Source organism: Pinus tabuliformis, chromosome 7 (assembly GCF_031772625.1).
Source record: "Pinus tabuliformis cultivar Carrire ecotype Pingquan chromosome 7, CPIR1, whole genome shotgun sequence".
NCBI classification, from domain to species: Eukaryota; Viridiplantae; Streptophyta; class Pinopsida; order Pinales; family Pinaceae; genus Pinus; species Pinus tabuliformis.
Window position 1 is genome coordinate 139,646,764 of NC_142293.1, and position 15,655 is coordinate 139,662,418.

At 36.9% G+C, this 15,655-nt stretch overlaps 1 protein-coding gene across 2 annotated transcripts in view; it reads right to left on the minus strand.

Moving 5' to 3' along the window:
* LOC149246143 (DNAJ heat shock N-terminal domain-containing protein) overlaps window positions 1–15,655 on the minus strand; it is a 443,617-nt gene that overhangs the window by 205,379 nt on the left and 222,583 nt on the right. For both annotated transcript variants that reach the window (XM_089457835.1, XM_089457834.1), the window contains one exon: window positions 4,336–4,465. In XM_089457835.1, the coding sequence (XP_089313961.1) occupies window positions 4,336–4,465 (130 nt within the window). The remainder of the gene's footprint in view (window positions 1–4,335; window positions 4,466–15,655) is intronic.

Sequence of the window (15,655 nt, forward strand, 5' to 3'; positions counted from 1 at the left end):
AGTACAATAATTTGGATGCTCTACTAGCAATCCAATCTGGGAAAAATACTGGCAAAATTATTGTGAGAATTTTCCCTCACCCCATAGCTAATTTCTATCCTTGGAACTGCCTCACCAGCCACAGACAAATCCTTCTACATCAAACTCTATGCAATGCTTGCGCAGACGCTTTTGTAGCTGCCTCTAGAAATCTCTGAAATCAACAGTTTTGTCTTTCTCTGTCTCTGGAACTGACTCACTAGATTATCTGATCAAAAACCTGACTACCAATTACTGAATCGCTAGCTACTCCGACTAGATCGAATTGTTCTATCGTTATGCCTACACAGACCCTCTGGGAATTTCGCACTCCCTCTTACTGCCTCTCTTGGAACTGGAATACTTCCTCCGGAAATGTTGCTGACCTCTTCTGCCACCTACTACTCACCCTCTGGCTCTATCTTCTCTACTAAGTCTCCGCTACTGAGAAAATCAAATTGCCTAGGCAACTGAGTATCTGCACTAGTGTATTCTCGAGGTGCCCATCGACTTCTTCTTATAATCCTCTGTTGGAACTCCAACAGTGAAGATCAAATCTTAATCAAGGGCTAGGATCATATTTAAGTCGATCTGTGTGAGTTTCTAAAGAATTCTCACCTTGACTTAATTAATTTTCATTAACTAACCATATTCCATAAGTTTAGACTTAGGAAATATTTAAAAATCGGCTAATAATCTAATTAAGCCATCTCTAGGTGGAATTTCCAAAGACGATTTCTGGGTTTTGGAGATCTCATGTATTCTAGCCTCTCCACCAAATTTCGTGGCTAGAACACATTCGATGCTAAAGAAACTAACACGTTCTTTCAGTTGCAGCTGATAAATCAAAAGGTTGGAGCCTCCTTTTAGTTGTAGCTAAAGAATCTTGGAAGTTGGAGCTTCCTTTTGATGTAAATCTTTTGAAGACCTATATTAAGAAGCGTTCGGTGGTTTTTCTTGCAAAAGGGTTTCCACCTAAAATATCTTGTCCACTGTCTCTAATGTTATGTATTGTTGAATGGTGTTGTGATGTTGATTGTAATATCCCCAATTTTGTGAGCATGGGAGTCACTAAGGAATTTTGCCCAATTTTAGTAATATTAAGAAAAGGGGAAAATATTATTTTGTGAGAAAGTGGAAAAATTATTATTATAATAGAATGGCGGCAAAAGAATATTGTATTAGAGGAGGAAGGCAAATTATTATTTTAATAGGGAATGGCGGAAAATAATATTTTATTGGATGGAGGAGAATTATTATTTTATTGGAGATTGCCAGAAAAATAATATTTTATTGATAAAGGAGGCAAATTATTATTTAATTCAAAACGGTGGCAAAAAGTCTCCTAGTGGAAATTGAGCCCCACCAATAAAATAATAGGAAAAAAAGAGAATCTAGAAGCTAGAAGGAGGCTCAAGGGAGAATTATAAATGGAAGATGGACTCAATTGCAAATCATTCTATTCCTATCATTCCTATTTGACATTGTGAAGAAGCTCAAGCGCATTTCAAGAGTTTCAAGCAAAACTCAGTAGCTAATTTCGGTGGACTTCGATTGCCACCCTAGTTAGCTCTTGGGCAAAGTCACTTCAGATCTCCCATTTGTGTTTGTTGCAGGAACAATTGTTGGAAGGGAACTGAATTACCAGTCAATACAAGGGCCGAGTTCATTCTTACAGGGAGTGGCCAAAGTTTCATAAGATCGCAGCCAGCTAAGCTTCAGATGCCGAGATGTTTGTTTGGGTTTCCTTCTGCTCAGATTGAAGGCAGAATTATTTGTGCATTTCAGAGATTAATGTGCCCAGGAAAGAGGCCGAATTTTCCCAATATTGTTAGCAGACTTTTATCCAGTGAAAAAGGGTCAAATTCTGAGTTATTTAAGGAGGCCGAATTTCCTTCAAGTTCAGAAATATTTTCCAGCCATCAAAGTCCATCTCTCTGAACCAAAAGCCAACAAATTGAAGACTGTATAAGGGTGTGCGAATTGAGTTTATCACAGGTGCCAAGTTCCTCCTATACAGGCCGAACCCCTACTTTTTATGTCAAGAGTGTCTCCTCGTATGGGCTGAGTTTCATACCAGAGAAGGGACTGATATTCTCTTGCTTTCTGGGTGAGTTTAGTGGGGAAGATATGGATGTGTTTATACCCTCTTGATGGACCTGCTCTTTGTGGAACCAAATATTCTTGTTGCTGGTCAAAAATCCCACCCATAGCTGAGCATACTTGCCACAAATGAGTGCCAATATGTATCAGATTTGTAGAAGTGTCGAAGGATGGGAAGAGGAATGAATAAAAGGGGCTGTCTCCTAGATATTATCGTTTCTGTAGCATTCTCTGGACTGACACTATGCTGAACTTAAATTTGTGAACTTATACCAGGTTCTTCATTGTGCTCTCATTGTGTATTTATATTGCAATAAATTAATGTGAAGAATGTGCAACTTCCAGCGTGCATTAATGCTATAGATATCAGTGTTTGTGGGTATTATCAGTGCACAAATCAGCAATCCCTTGCAGTATATTTCTGAGTTATATATCAGTGGTAAAGTGTGTTCATGACTGATTGTGTTTGGTGGATATCAGTAGCATTATTATTTCCAAGTTTATGTGAATAATATAGAGCTGTTTTAATGAGATGGCTGGCATTTATCCTTCACTGTTTTCATCCATATTAAACTAAATTTGATGAAGTGCACCAACAACCATGAGCACACCAAATGTTTGACCATATTCTTCACTAAACAAATTTATTAAAACCCAGAAGCACAGAAGATATTTTGGAATTTTTCCAGAAGGAATATGTTTGATCTGATGTTAATTTAATTTAATTTTGATCTGATGTTAATTTAATTTAATTTTGATCTGATGTTAATTTAATTTAATGCTCTGAAAAGTAAAATTAACTAAATTAAGTGAAATATTGATTCACTCCCCTCTCAATATTTCCAACACCTCCTTCAAGTCTCTCACACTATAAAATTCTTTGATTGCCATTTCAGCCCCTTTTAAATTTAAAGTTGAAAATCGATGAATTTCATTCTCAGAATTCTTTGAGAAGAATGTTCTGCTGTAACGATATGCACATGAGGAAACTGCTGTGAAGAAATAATTTATTGGCTGAGATCATACCATGTAATGATTAACTCATGTATACCCTCATACAAATCAGAGGGTAACAAGTCAGTTTTTTTATTTAGGATTGCGTGATAGGATTCTGTAATGTTTCCAACTTTCCTCCTAATCTCAATTCATAGCATGATAGACTCTATGATTGAATGGCCCCTTCTCTGCTGGTGGTGGAATCGACTGATTGAAGGGGGATATTTGGTCCACTGCTTCACCAATATGGCTCCTGTTGTCTGTGTTCAATGTTTCATCAAAGACATCCATTATCTTTCATTCTCAATACAAGGTGGGTGTTCACCAATTTGGAGGATAGATAGGTGTGTATACTTAACAGTGTTTAGTCTGTTTCGCATTCTTATAAGCTAAGGGCTTTTTCTTGGTTAGTGATCTATTAGAGGATCCCATCCAAGACTCAGTTGGCCAAGAGTGGGCTCACTAATAACTTCTAAGTTCTGTCATATCAATCAACACTGGAAGAATGTGAAGAGCATTTTCGGGAGTGTTAGTTTGCCAAATGCTGCCGAAGATATTTAGAGGATCAATATTCAGTTCTGCTTCAATGCGGGGTTCACTGGTGTGCTACATTGTTTTCAGATTGTTGTTCTCTAGTTTGTAACTTTGTACTGTCTTCTCTAGTATATGGCAGTGCTTGTGGATTTCAGTATTATTCGTTCCATGTAAGAGGTGTAAGTCTATTTTTGAACATGAGGTTAGCTCATTGTCTACATTTTGTACTCTATGCCAGGATGAGGTATGCCATCAGCTCCTAGCTAAGGATGCTCTGTTGATCAAAGATGCACAATCTCTATATGCCATAGCTTATTCTGATTTTATCTCAATTTACATAGCATTATGAAAGAGGTTATAATGTCCGTTGTGTATAGAGCTCCACTTCATGCTTTCAACATGTAAATATTTTTCTGTGATGTAAGACGTATTTTTCAACCAAAAAAAATAGTAAAAAGGTAAAACATATAATAACAAACTTAAACCAAAAAAAATAGTAAAAAGGTAAAACATATAATAACAAACTTAAAGATGATGGTGAATTATAAAGAATCCATAGTTCCGTTATGTAGAATCAATGCTCTAAACAAACTAAGAACAAATATACTTCCTACTATCATCTGATTCCATAATCAAATTTATTGCGCAAATTTTTCCATACATTAGAGATGACAAAAAACCTACATGCATTGGACAGACGACGGGCCTCTGCATTTGCCCAGTCCACAAATTCTTGTTTTCGACCCTCAACATAGGGCTGAAGTCGGACTTTCAGTGTCTCCACAAGCTTCTCCTCCCTCTCTTTCTGCAAGGCCTGTACAAAGAGTATAGGAGAATAAATAATCCAATCGCTTTTGAGGCAGTCTAAGGATAATTCCACTTGTCATATTAATTCTTCATGGTGCAATGACTGACCACATTCATATCTTGCAATGCTCTTCTCAACCATACAGAAATTTTATCTATGAAAATGGGGGTTCCATTCACCAAAAGCGGTTGAGTTTAGTTAATGGTTCAAACTTTTCTGTAACACTTTATTATACATAGGACTCATTGCCATTTGATTAAGTGATAACTCTGAAGTTATAGTAGTTTTGAATAAGAGAAATACACCAACATGAATTACTGTATTGCATGCACAATAAAATGCATAGTTTCTCAAACAAACACAAGCCCACTATAATAACTTCTAGGGTTAGCTCAATTGTTCAAGTTCCCGTTGCTAAAAGCACCTCGCTGATGGGAGGTCGTGAGGTCAATTTTCCTCAATGCCCTTGGGGTTAGGCTCTGCTAATAAGTCAGAGGGAAGTGACCCTCCCGGTGGATCTGTCCGGATATTTCCTAGAAAAAAATAAACAAGCCCATTATAGTATACCTTGACTACAAATGGGTTAGAAGTGTGACTATAAAACAACAGTATAATAAGAGAGATGAAATGCTATAAAATAAAGACTAGGATAGTGAAGAAACAATCTGGCTTCCACAAATAAAGTAGGAAGAAATATATTTTTTATGGTTGTAAATATTATATTCCAAGAAAGATGAATACAAAGAGAGACGAAAAGAACAACAATAAAATAGAACTAATAACAAGATAAATAATTGTATTCATGTGCAATGAATGACCACAAAAAGTAGGTAAAGAGTCTAAGTCTATGTTACCGGATCCGCGGGGGTCAACAGAAGGAAACATGGATCCATGCATCCAAACCGGATCCAGATCCGCCTGGATCCGTGTATGATTCGCTAGTGTGTCGTTTTAGTGTCAAGCGGAACCTCGCCCTGTGTTTAGGAGCTGATTTAACTGGTTTGGTGGCAGATTCGGTGGTTTTGGAGACGGAATGGGCATTGATAGCAAATTGCGGGAGGTTGCCTGGTCGAGCGCCATGAGACGTCGCGTGGTTGGGGCGGCAACACATCACAGGAGGTAGTGTGGTCGGGGTGTCAACAGCTCGTCACACTGTGGGAAACACAACAATTTCATTTCATTTCATTGGTCGGAGCCATGTGCAGCACAACGATGGTGACGCCCGCTGGAGGGGGCTTAGGCATGGGCGGCAAGTTGTTTTATTACGTTTTTTTAAATTTATATTAATATTATCCATGAAATATTAATTAATTTTTTATTACATTCAATATATAGTATTATTAATATTTCATTTACATTAATTTATTTATAATATTAATTATAAATCAATATTAAATATTAACATTATTATTTAATATAATATTAATATATTAATATATTTAGTCTATATTTATAATATTAATGTATATTATAAATTAAATACTATTAATATTTAATTTATACACATTTAATTTATTAATGTGTAATTTATAATTTTAAAAACATATATTTAATTTATATATAGTTATAATTATAGTTTTATTAATATTTACTTTATATTGATGTTTAATTTATAGTTTTATATATTAATTAATTAATGTGTAATTTTAGATTAAAAAACATATATTGCTATTTGTATATTGTTTTAATTTATATCTAATTATAAAGACCCATCACTACAGTGGAGGAACAAATATCAATAAAGACCCAAAATCTCTTATGTGGTAGAATGTGGGTAGTGAATGCAATAGCATTCCAAATGGCTCATACAAAGGTTTAAGGCCCATCTCACTAGGCAAACTAAAATAGGTGTGCTGGCATGCACCTACTTGATATTATCATATTAGTAGAGTGACCACTCATGAGGCACTCATTTTTGTATGAGGCAACATGCATCATTTCAGTATTTAGATTCATAAATTATCTAATGATTTAATTCTAATGCTGTGACTTAGTAATGGTTTTGATTTAGAACTATGTTTTTTCTAAATATAAAAAATATTATCCTCACCGTATCCGGATCCTGGCTTTTCAAAAAACCAACGGATCTGTATTTTGGTAACTTAGCATCCGGTATAGATAAACAATGGGAGTGCGAAAGAAACTCGTACCGAAAGGAGGTTAAAATAAAGATCTAAATATCTAGCAAATGCAAGAGGTACATAAAAAATGCATGAAAACAAAAAGCAACACACAGTAATGAATAATAATTATGTGTCTCTGTTCCTTGTCCTCAAACATAAATAACTAGAAAGCGTGTGAGGCAAAAGGAATTGGCATGGTATAACACAAGTATATGTCTATATTTATGTTTTCAATTCCAATACCAGCTTGAATGGATACATATTGTCACTTTGTTGAATGCCAAATCTAGATGGATTTTGTTACTCTTGTACTTCATGCAATCAGATTTATGTAAATGAAAACAATAATTGAAAGCATGTTCTATTTGATGATTATCATCTTTGCCTCACAATGCAGTTATTTTGTACATTTTTAGCTTTGTACCTAAGAAACAGAACGCATCCCCCAGGACCTATGTGTCCATGTCCCAAGTGTTGGAGACATGTCACATGACACACTAGGACATGAGTTTGAACTGTGTCCTCGAGTAGGATAAAAGAAAATATCTAGTATCCACCCTATTTTGTATTTGGCATTGGCATTCCCACCTATAGTATCTATATCTATATAATACATTTTGATTTTGATGACATTGAACGACTCAGTGAGAAAACTGAAATTTAGGGTTCTAACTTCTTAAAATCTTAAAATCTTTATTTTATGTGTATTGGTTCTTGAATACTATAATTTCTTGTGTGTTTGATGTAGTGATTAGGTATACCAATATTTTGTAAACGTTTTAAACAATTTGATCTTTATGTCTTTATCTTATTCATGTATAGGAAATCATATATATATATATATATATATATATATATATATATATATATATATATATATATTTATATGGCAATGGCTGATGCATCTCATGTGAGACACTTGTATCCGTGTGTCTTGTAGGTCCTGTGTCCCAATCTCATGTGACTTAGTTATGTACTTAGCTATTTTTCTGTTTTTGATAGAGTACCATTAGACGTTGCTTTTGCAGTCCCACTATCTACTAACATTGGATGTACTTCTGAGACCCATTGAGATACTTAAGGTGGCCATTCTTTAGACATTAATAAAATTACCTTATCTTATCTCAGTAGGCAATGCATGCTGAAACATCTCAAGTAGATATGATTTACCTTTGTCAAATGCTAAATCAAGATGGGTTTTGTTGTTGCTATTAATTGTATTTGACCATACTTATGTAATTGACAATAATCCTAAGGCATATCATCTTCATCCCCTTGGCATTGAGAATCAATCAATGTGAATTCATGTAATCCATGCAAAACCACTTTTCTTTAGAGACTTGTGATTACTAGTTATGGTGATCAAACTTTGCTGCATAGGCCAGTAGATATCGAGGTTATGGCTCTCTGTAGAGTTTTTTTTCATTGAGGAAAAATAGCAACACTGTTTTCAAAGTCTAGGTTCCTATGGACAAAAGAACTTAAGATAGATGCACAAGTAGCTAGTAAAATATTTAAACAGTTAATATGGTTTTGAGAAAAGGGAAAAGTGACCACATTGACACTAGAGTTGCTTGGAGTTGAGAGCTCAGGGAGAATCTTTTGGCACGAAAATGAATTCCAAGACTGAAACTACACCACTTTGAAGAGGCCCTCATCTTCAATCTCTAACACTAATTGATATTGTAAAGTTTCCAAACATTAGGTAACTGCTGCCCTACGCTTCTTTATTAAATATACCAGATTTGAATTTTACTCGATAACAGAAATTAAAAAACTGAACATGAATCAATCACAGAGACGGCTGGAAAATACAGCAGAAGCATAAAACACAAAATGATGAGGACTGTACTTCAGCAACCTCTTTTCCTTCTACCCGTTCTTCTTCTTGTAGTATGGCATTGACTCCATGCTTCGTAGTTCCACCTGCTCCTTTGCCCTTAGCAACCTCCAACTGCAAAAAAGGAAGGAAGGTATGCTACAGAAATCCTGAAAAGGTTCGGGATGGGAGACTGTAGACCTATGGCTACGCCAATGATCACCAACTAGAAGAAGATTGATGCATCAAAGACAAGGATGTCGATCCCACCCTATACCGACAGCTCATAGGGTCCCTGATGTATCTAGTCAATACCAGGCCAGATATTTGCTACGCTGTCAAAACCCTCAGTCAATTCATGGTGGAACCAAAGAGGGCTCACTGGGTAGCAGCTAAGCACATTCTTAGGTATTTAGAGGGAACAGTTGATTATGGGCTCTAGTACAACAAGGGAAAGGATATCAGGTTGAGTGGATTTACTGATGCAGATTGGGCAGGAAGTTCAGTGGATCGGAAAAGTACCTCTGGGTACTGTTTCAACATTGGATCAGGAATAACCTCCTGGTGCAGTAGGAAACAGAAGTCCGTGGCTCTGAGCTCGTCTGAGGCAGAATATATGGCAGCAAGCACAGCTTCGTGTGAGGCCATATGGCTTAGAAAACTGTTGGTAAACCTATTCAAAAGAAATATGGAGGTGACCAGGATCATGTGTGATAATCAGAGTTGCATCAAACTCTCTGAGAATCCAGTATTTCATGATAGGTCAAAGCATATTGATATCCGGTGTCACTTTGTTAGAGATTGTGTCCAACGAGGAGCTGTACAGTTGAGCTACACTCCTACAGGGGAACAAGTGGCAGATATCCTCACCAAGGCCCTTGGAAAGTCAAAATTTGACTACTTCAGGGAAAAGATGGGGATGGTAAAGAACCCCTTTCAGAAGTAGTGTGTTAGCAACACGAATGAAGAGGGAGTTGCAGTGCAGATGCAGTGTTGGGAGAAAGGAACAACAGTAGCACAGATGCAGAGGGAGTTGCAGTGCAGATGCAGTGTTGGGAGAAAGGAACAACAGCAGCACAGATGCAGAGGGAGTTGCAGTGCAGATGCAGTGTTGGGAGAAAGGACCAACAGCAGCACAGATGCAGAGGGAGTTGCAGTGCAGATGCAGTGTTGGGAGAAAGGACCAACAACAACACAGATGCAGAGGAAGTTGCATTGCGGATGCAATGTTAGGAGGAAGGACCAATGGCAGCACGGATGTAGAGGGAGCTATCGTACAGATGCAGCAGTGGCAGTAGCAGAGTCATGTGCAGCAGTATAGGATGTAGTAGTGCAGAGGATGTTGGGCAGGAAGGCCTAGCATCAGCACAGGTACCGATGTTAGATGATCATAGTAATACTCAGTGAGGAGTATTGCTAGAGCACAGTCCTCGCTAAGAGGGAGTGTTGATTTGCGGTAGCATCGGATGTGCTCTAACCACGAAATTTGGTGGAGACATTGGGGCACATAAAATCTCCAATACCCAGAAAGGGTTTGGGCAGATTCTAAACAAATCATGAGATATTAAAATAATTAATATTTTTAATGGAGTCCCTAAGTCTAAACTTAGGGAAAATAGAATATTAATGTGTATTAATATGAATTTGTGTTAGAATGGTCCAAAAGACATGGATCAAGCCAGATATAATCTTAGTTGTTGATTAGGGACTTAATCTCGACCGTTGAGATATCAACCAAAAAAGTATAAGAGAAGGCTTGAGGGGCACATGGAGAACACACTAAGGGAGACCAATCAATTCAATTTCTGGAGAGGGGTTTGCTGAGAAATTGAACCAGTGGTCTGGAGAGCAATCAAGAGGCAACAAGTACGGAACAGAGAGACAGGAGATCAGCGCAGAAGAGGCAGACGTTGAGCCAAAGGAATCCATGCAGAGAGAGCAGAGACTGTACAGGACCAGAAGGGCCTGCGTCATCCACGTAGAAGCTGCAGGAGTGACGCAGAAGCCCAGAGAGGCTGCGCAGAGCCTTAGTAGGCTGACGCAAAGGGTTTCAGGCTGACGGAGAGGGTTTTAGGCTGTAGCAGAGGTCAGTAGGGCCTATGCTGAGTTTAGAAAAGTGTTGGAAGTTTGTCTATCTGTGGGTAAGCCACTTCGGCAACCTGTTGTACAAGAAAATTGTTGAATAATAAAATCCTCCCTTGGTGCATCGGTTTTCCCAAATTGGGTTTTTCCGGGGACATTAGTCCAAAATAACTGTGTCAATGTGTGCATATGTTTGTTTCTATATTACGATGTGATATATGCAGCAGTATTTATTTTAATGTTTGTTGAAGTAATTTCATGAATAACTTATGATGAAATAAGTAGGAAAAGTAAATTAGTTGCTGCAGTGATATAATTTTCACATATTTCATGTATCTATATTAAGACATTACATAGCTGAAAAATCTCATAACCTTCAATGGAAGGAATTGCAGGTATCAGACGAGGGAACCATTTTAGTCGAACCATTACGTATACTGGAACGTAGGGTTCGACAACTCAGGAACCGCCTGATAGACCAAGTTAAGGTCCAGTGGGACAAGTATATCCCTGGATCAGCTACCTGGAAAGATACAAAAACCATATGTCGAAAATACCCCAACTTGTGTTGATTTTGAGAAACTTAAAACCTTATGTTGTATATATTTTACTTTATTTTGAATTGATACTTAAGACAATTATTTTGGATTAGCACATATAAAAATGAATTTTTATTTTGTTGATACATGGTATATGAAATTTGATTAAATCTGCTAGTACATGGATACCAATATGAAATATATTATTTAATTAACATTGTTGGAATACGGATACCAATATCGAGTTTAATATTTGATTAACCTTGTTGAAATCTAAATTATGAATTATGTTATGGAGGAGATGTCTATAATTTATTTTATTTCACATATCGACATCATTGATGAGATGAAAATAAATGGATGACTACTTAATAATGATATTTAACTTACAAATATATGAGTTGGACATGGCCAAGTACGTTATATCATAGGTAGCAACATATATGAAATATACAAAAAATGTTATTTAAATACAGGTTGTTTTGAATATATTGATGCCTATGTATGGACAAGTGTTTACATTGCAAATAACATCATTACCAAAATGACCGCATGATGACAAAAGCTCCAAGAACAATTGAGACTCAATAAGATTCCATGATAGGGTATTAACCCTGGACCTACTACGAGGGGTGGAGATACTGCCCACCGTTTATCTTCCAAATCTTGGAGTCATGGGAGGACTGTGCGAGCCACGCTCCCCTAGACGTGTGATGATGACTATCGAATGCCTGCTAAGTAATCAGGTCATTATAGTTAACATTGCTACCCTTGAGGTTTATGAATGGTTAGATCAGTATAGTTGACACCATGACATATTCCAGTAGAGGACGGATAGGGAGGGAGCGGAAGAGATTAGGAAGGATAAGATGATTCTAGAATACCTTGGGAGCCCATTTCGGTCAAGGCATGACTATTAAACTTATAAATCTATAAATGTTCAAACAAAAAAACTCAATCTCGAGATGCAATCCTTACATGATCACACTAGTCACTAAAGCAATTACTAACATATTATATAAACCCTAACTTCAGGACGAAGTTTTCTGAAGGAAGGGAGTATGTATTGACCCATTTCGATTTATAGGCAACAGGGTATTAGCATGTATACGATGCATGCATATGATAGGCCATGACTAACATTGTATTCTCATATATCATGTGTCATGCACTAGGCCAGGACTAACAACAATATGTCTAGTGAAGGCCATGGTAGGGAGAATGGAGGATTGGAGAAGCATTTGAAATTGATACTTGTTAAGGATAGAGAATCCAAGACAGGAAGTTGATCGACATTCTTTGCGGATTGGACAGGTATCCAAGACAAGAGTGGTCGAAAAGGACAGATATTTTTTGAGGATTGGGAATCCAATATAAGAATAGTACTAAAAGGACATACCTAGTGAACGTCCAGATGGGATATGTGCCTTAGAGGTAGTATGGTATCTCACATAAAGCCTCCCAGCATTATTCTCTAATTAAAAAAAAGTTTGTCAGTTAATCCCTTACTACGCTGACAATGTTGGTTATGATGTTGATGCTTAAAGATGGTTTATCAATCCGACTCTTCTTATGAGAACTCTTCAGTTTGAGAAAATCCTTGTACAGGTTGTACAATGAATACCTCCCTAGTTAAGAAAGGAGTGTTGGAAAATGTAACTAGCTTCGGTCTTAATAATTTGTCATTATATATATCTTATATTACTAGAAAAAAGAGAAAGAAAAATATTATTTTAAGCATGGGTTTCATGCTTTATTTTATTCATCAATTAGGTCAAGCATGCATTTCATGCTCCTAGGGTTTGTCAAGTCAAAAGAATGTTTTTTCTTGAGCCAAGAGAGTCCTTGTCATTTGTATAAGACACTATTGGGCAAGTTGTAACATGTAAAAGATACTAGTTATGAGTCTAGAAAGTCAAATAAGCCTCCAAGCTCAAGTCGGCCCTACCTGTGAGAAGTCAGCCTAAAGAGGCCTAATTTGACCACAAGAGAAGCATATATATAGAAGGGACTTCGACCTAATTGAAACACACTTTTGCAATTCAATCTCAAGCAAGAAGAAAGGAAAAAGAAGAGCGAAGGTCTAGGAGAAGGAAGCAATTCAAGAAGAAATCAAAAATCTGAAATTTGTGACTATTTTCTCTCACACGTGCTAAGAATTATAGTTTCTGCAGCTGCTAGGAGGCCGAAAATCGCAGGTCATAATTGCAGGTCTGATTTAGAGGTTCAAAACTCTGAATGGACTAAGTTTGACTTTCATTTACTTTTAAGACCTTGATTTTCTTGAGGAAGGATCTCTTGGAAGGTTGACACATGCAAGAAAATTAGGGTTTATGTTGTCTAAAAGAAGTCGAAGTTGCAAATCAGAAGTAGAGGGCCAAAAACTATGATTGGAACAGTTCAAGGAAAGTTTGACTCTCATTGACCATGAAGGAAATGACTAACTTGAGGAAGGTTCACTTGGAAGGCTAACTTGGTGCTTGGAGGAAGTTTTTGACTTTGATCTTTGGGTCTTCGTTTTCTCATCTGAACTAATTTTATAAGAAGATATGAGATTCTTTTGGGTTTTTCCCTGGCTTGGAGCCTATATTTGTGTCCATCGTTTTCATGGTTTATGCTTTTGATAATTGTTTGATGAAGAGAACTTAACTAAGAATATAAATAAGCTAATATCAGATCACAAACTTTTATCAAGGATAAGGAGAAATGATTAAATAGCTGCCCTACTACATTCTCCAACAGAGTATACGTTGGTCATTCTGGGCAGCTTTGAAGTATTTCTGAAGTAGTTGCGTGGCCTCATATATGGCAACAATATCTGCAATCTGTATGTCCTATTCCACCAGATCTATGGACTGCAGAATGTTTTTGTAGCCCTAAATGAAGTATTCCTGCAGCGCTTTCATAAGAAAGTTTCAAAGCACAAATTGAACCTGGAAGTAGTACTTGGTATATTGCAGACACCCTAAAGCTAGAATTTGATCGGCGTCAATGTATCTTCTTGGGACAGTCCCTTTGACACATCACGGTATTTCTTGTGGAGGTTTTTCCAAAAAGGGATAGCACTTGAAGTTGTAAAACCTATTTTACGAAGCGCTAATCCGAAGTTTACAAGAATGTTATGTTGAGTGTTTCAAGGTTTTGAAGGTAGATCTCTGAGGCACATTGCAAATCCCTGAAGTCTGCATATGTTATTGACATTACTCATGTTTGGTATGGCAGATCCTTGCTGGATATACTTGTCTATTTACATAACCAACCTACATTGTGAATTAGCACAAGGTGTTTTCAAGGTTATATATACAGTCATATTCAGAATGCTACTTGAGGTTGTTGAATAGTATGTAGTACTAACTATTGTGGTTTCACTATACTAAGAGTTGATCATCGCACAGCACTAGTGCGCACAACAATTCATTACTGCTTTGGCTCTGTCCAACACATCTTAGAACAGGACACAGGCTATCTGCGGGCAAAAGCAGAGCAACACCAGTGGGCCTCATATTTGACTAAGAAGCAATTGTACAAGCCTGAATAAACTCCACAATGAAAGAGCATCGTATTAATGATAAAATCACTTATTTATGCATGTGCAATCTAAGTACGAGACAGTTGTGTCTCAGTAACTTATTAACTGTAAAAACGGAATATGAAACTAATTACATAATGTACAATAACAATCCTGAAGCATTAGTTAACATGCCGAGTAACATTCTGAACTTTTCAAACTTTTCACGTCCCAGTGCCTTTGTAAATATGTCTGTGATCCACTCTGAAGTAGGACAATGTGTCAAATGAATGACTTTGTCCTCTACATAATGTTGAATCAACTGATATTTGGTGTTAATATGCTTGCTTCGATCATGAAACTTGGGATTCTTGGCCAACTGAATTGCAGAAGAGTTGTCAATAAGTAGTGGAGTTGAAGCCTTTTGTTTCTCCTGCAAATCTTCAAGTATTTTGTGAAGCCAAATGATTTCTTTTGTAGCTTGAACTGCTGCAACATATTCGGCTTCAGTGGTAGAATCAACAAGAACAAATGCTTGCGTGATCTCCAACTAATGGTTGTTGATCCAAGCCTCATCAAATAACCAGAAGTAGCGACTTCATTCTCCTTATCTCCATCAAAATTAGAATCTAAATAACCGGTGAGATGGAAATCTGCAACTTCATAATATTTGATGCCATATGTTCGAGTGCCTTTCAAATACATGAGCACTTGTTTTGCTGCATTTCAATGACCTTCATATGGTTGATGCATGAACCTGGAAAGTATCCCTACAATGAAAGCTATGTCAAGTCGAGTAGTAGTTAGAAAATTCAAACTTCCAACAAGTTGCTTGTACTTTGTTGGATTGCCAAACGTACTTCCTTCAGTGAAGTAAGCTTCAAATTCTACTCCATAGGGGCAGCAACAGGTTTACAATCCTACATCCCAAATTTGTCCAATGGCTGTCCAATATGCTTTTTCTGAGAAATGAAAATGTATTTGGGTTTCTGATCAGCTTCAATCCCTAAATAATAATGTAATAAGCCCAAATTTGTCATGTCAAAAAATTTCAATAATTCTCTTTTAACGGACGCTATATAGTCATCATTATTTCCTGTGATCATCAAATCATCTACATACACA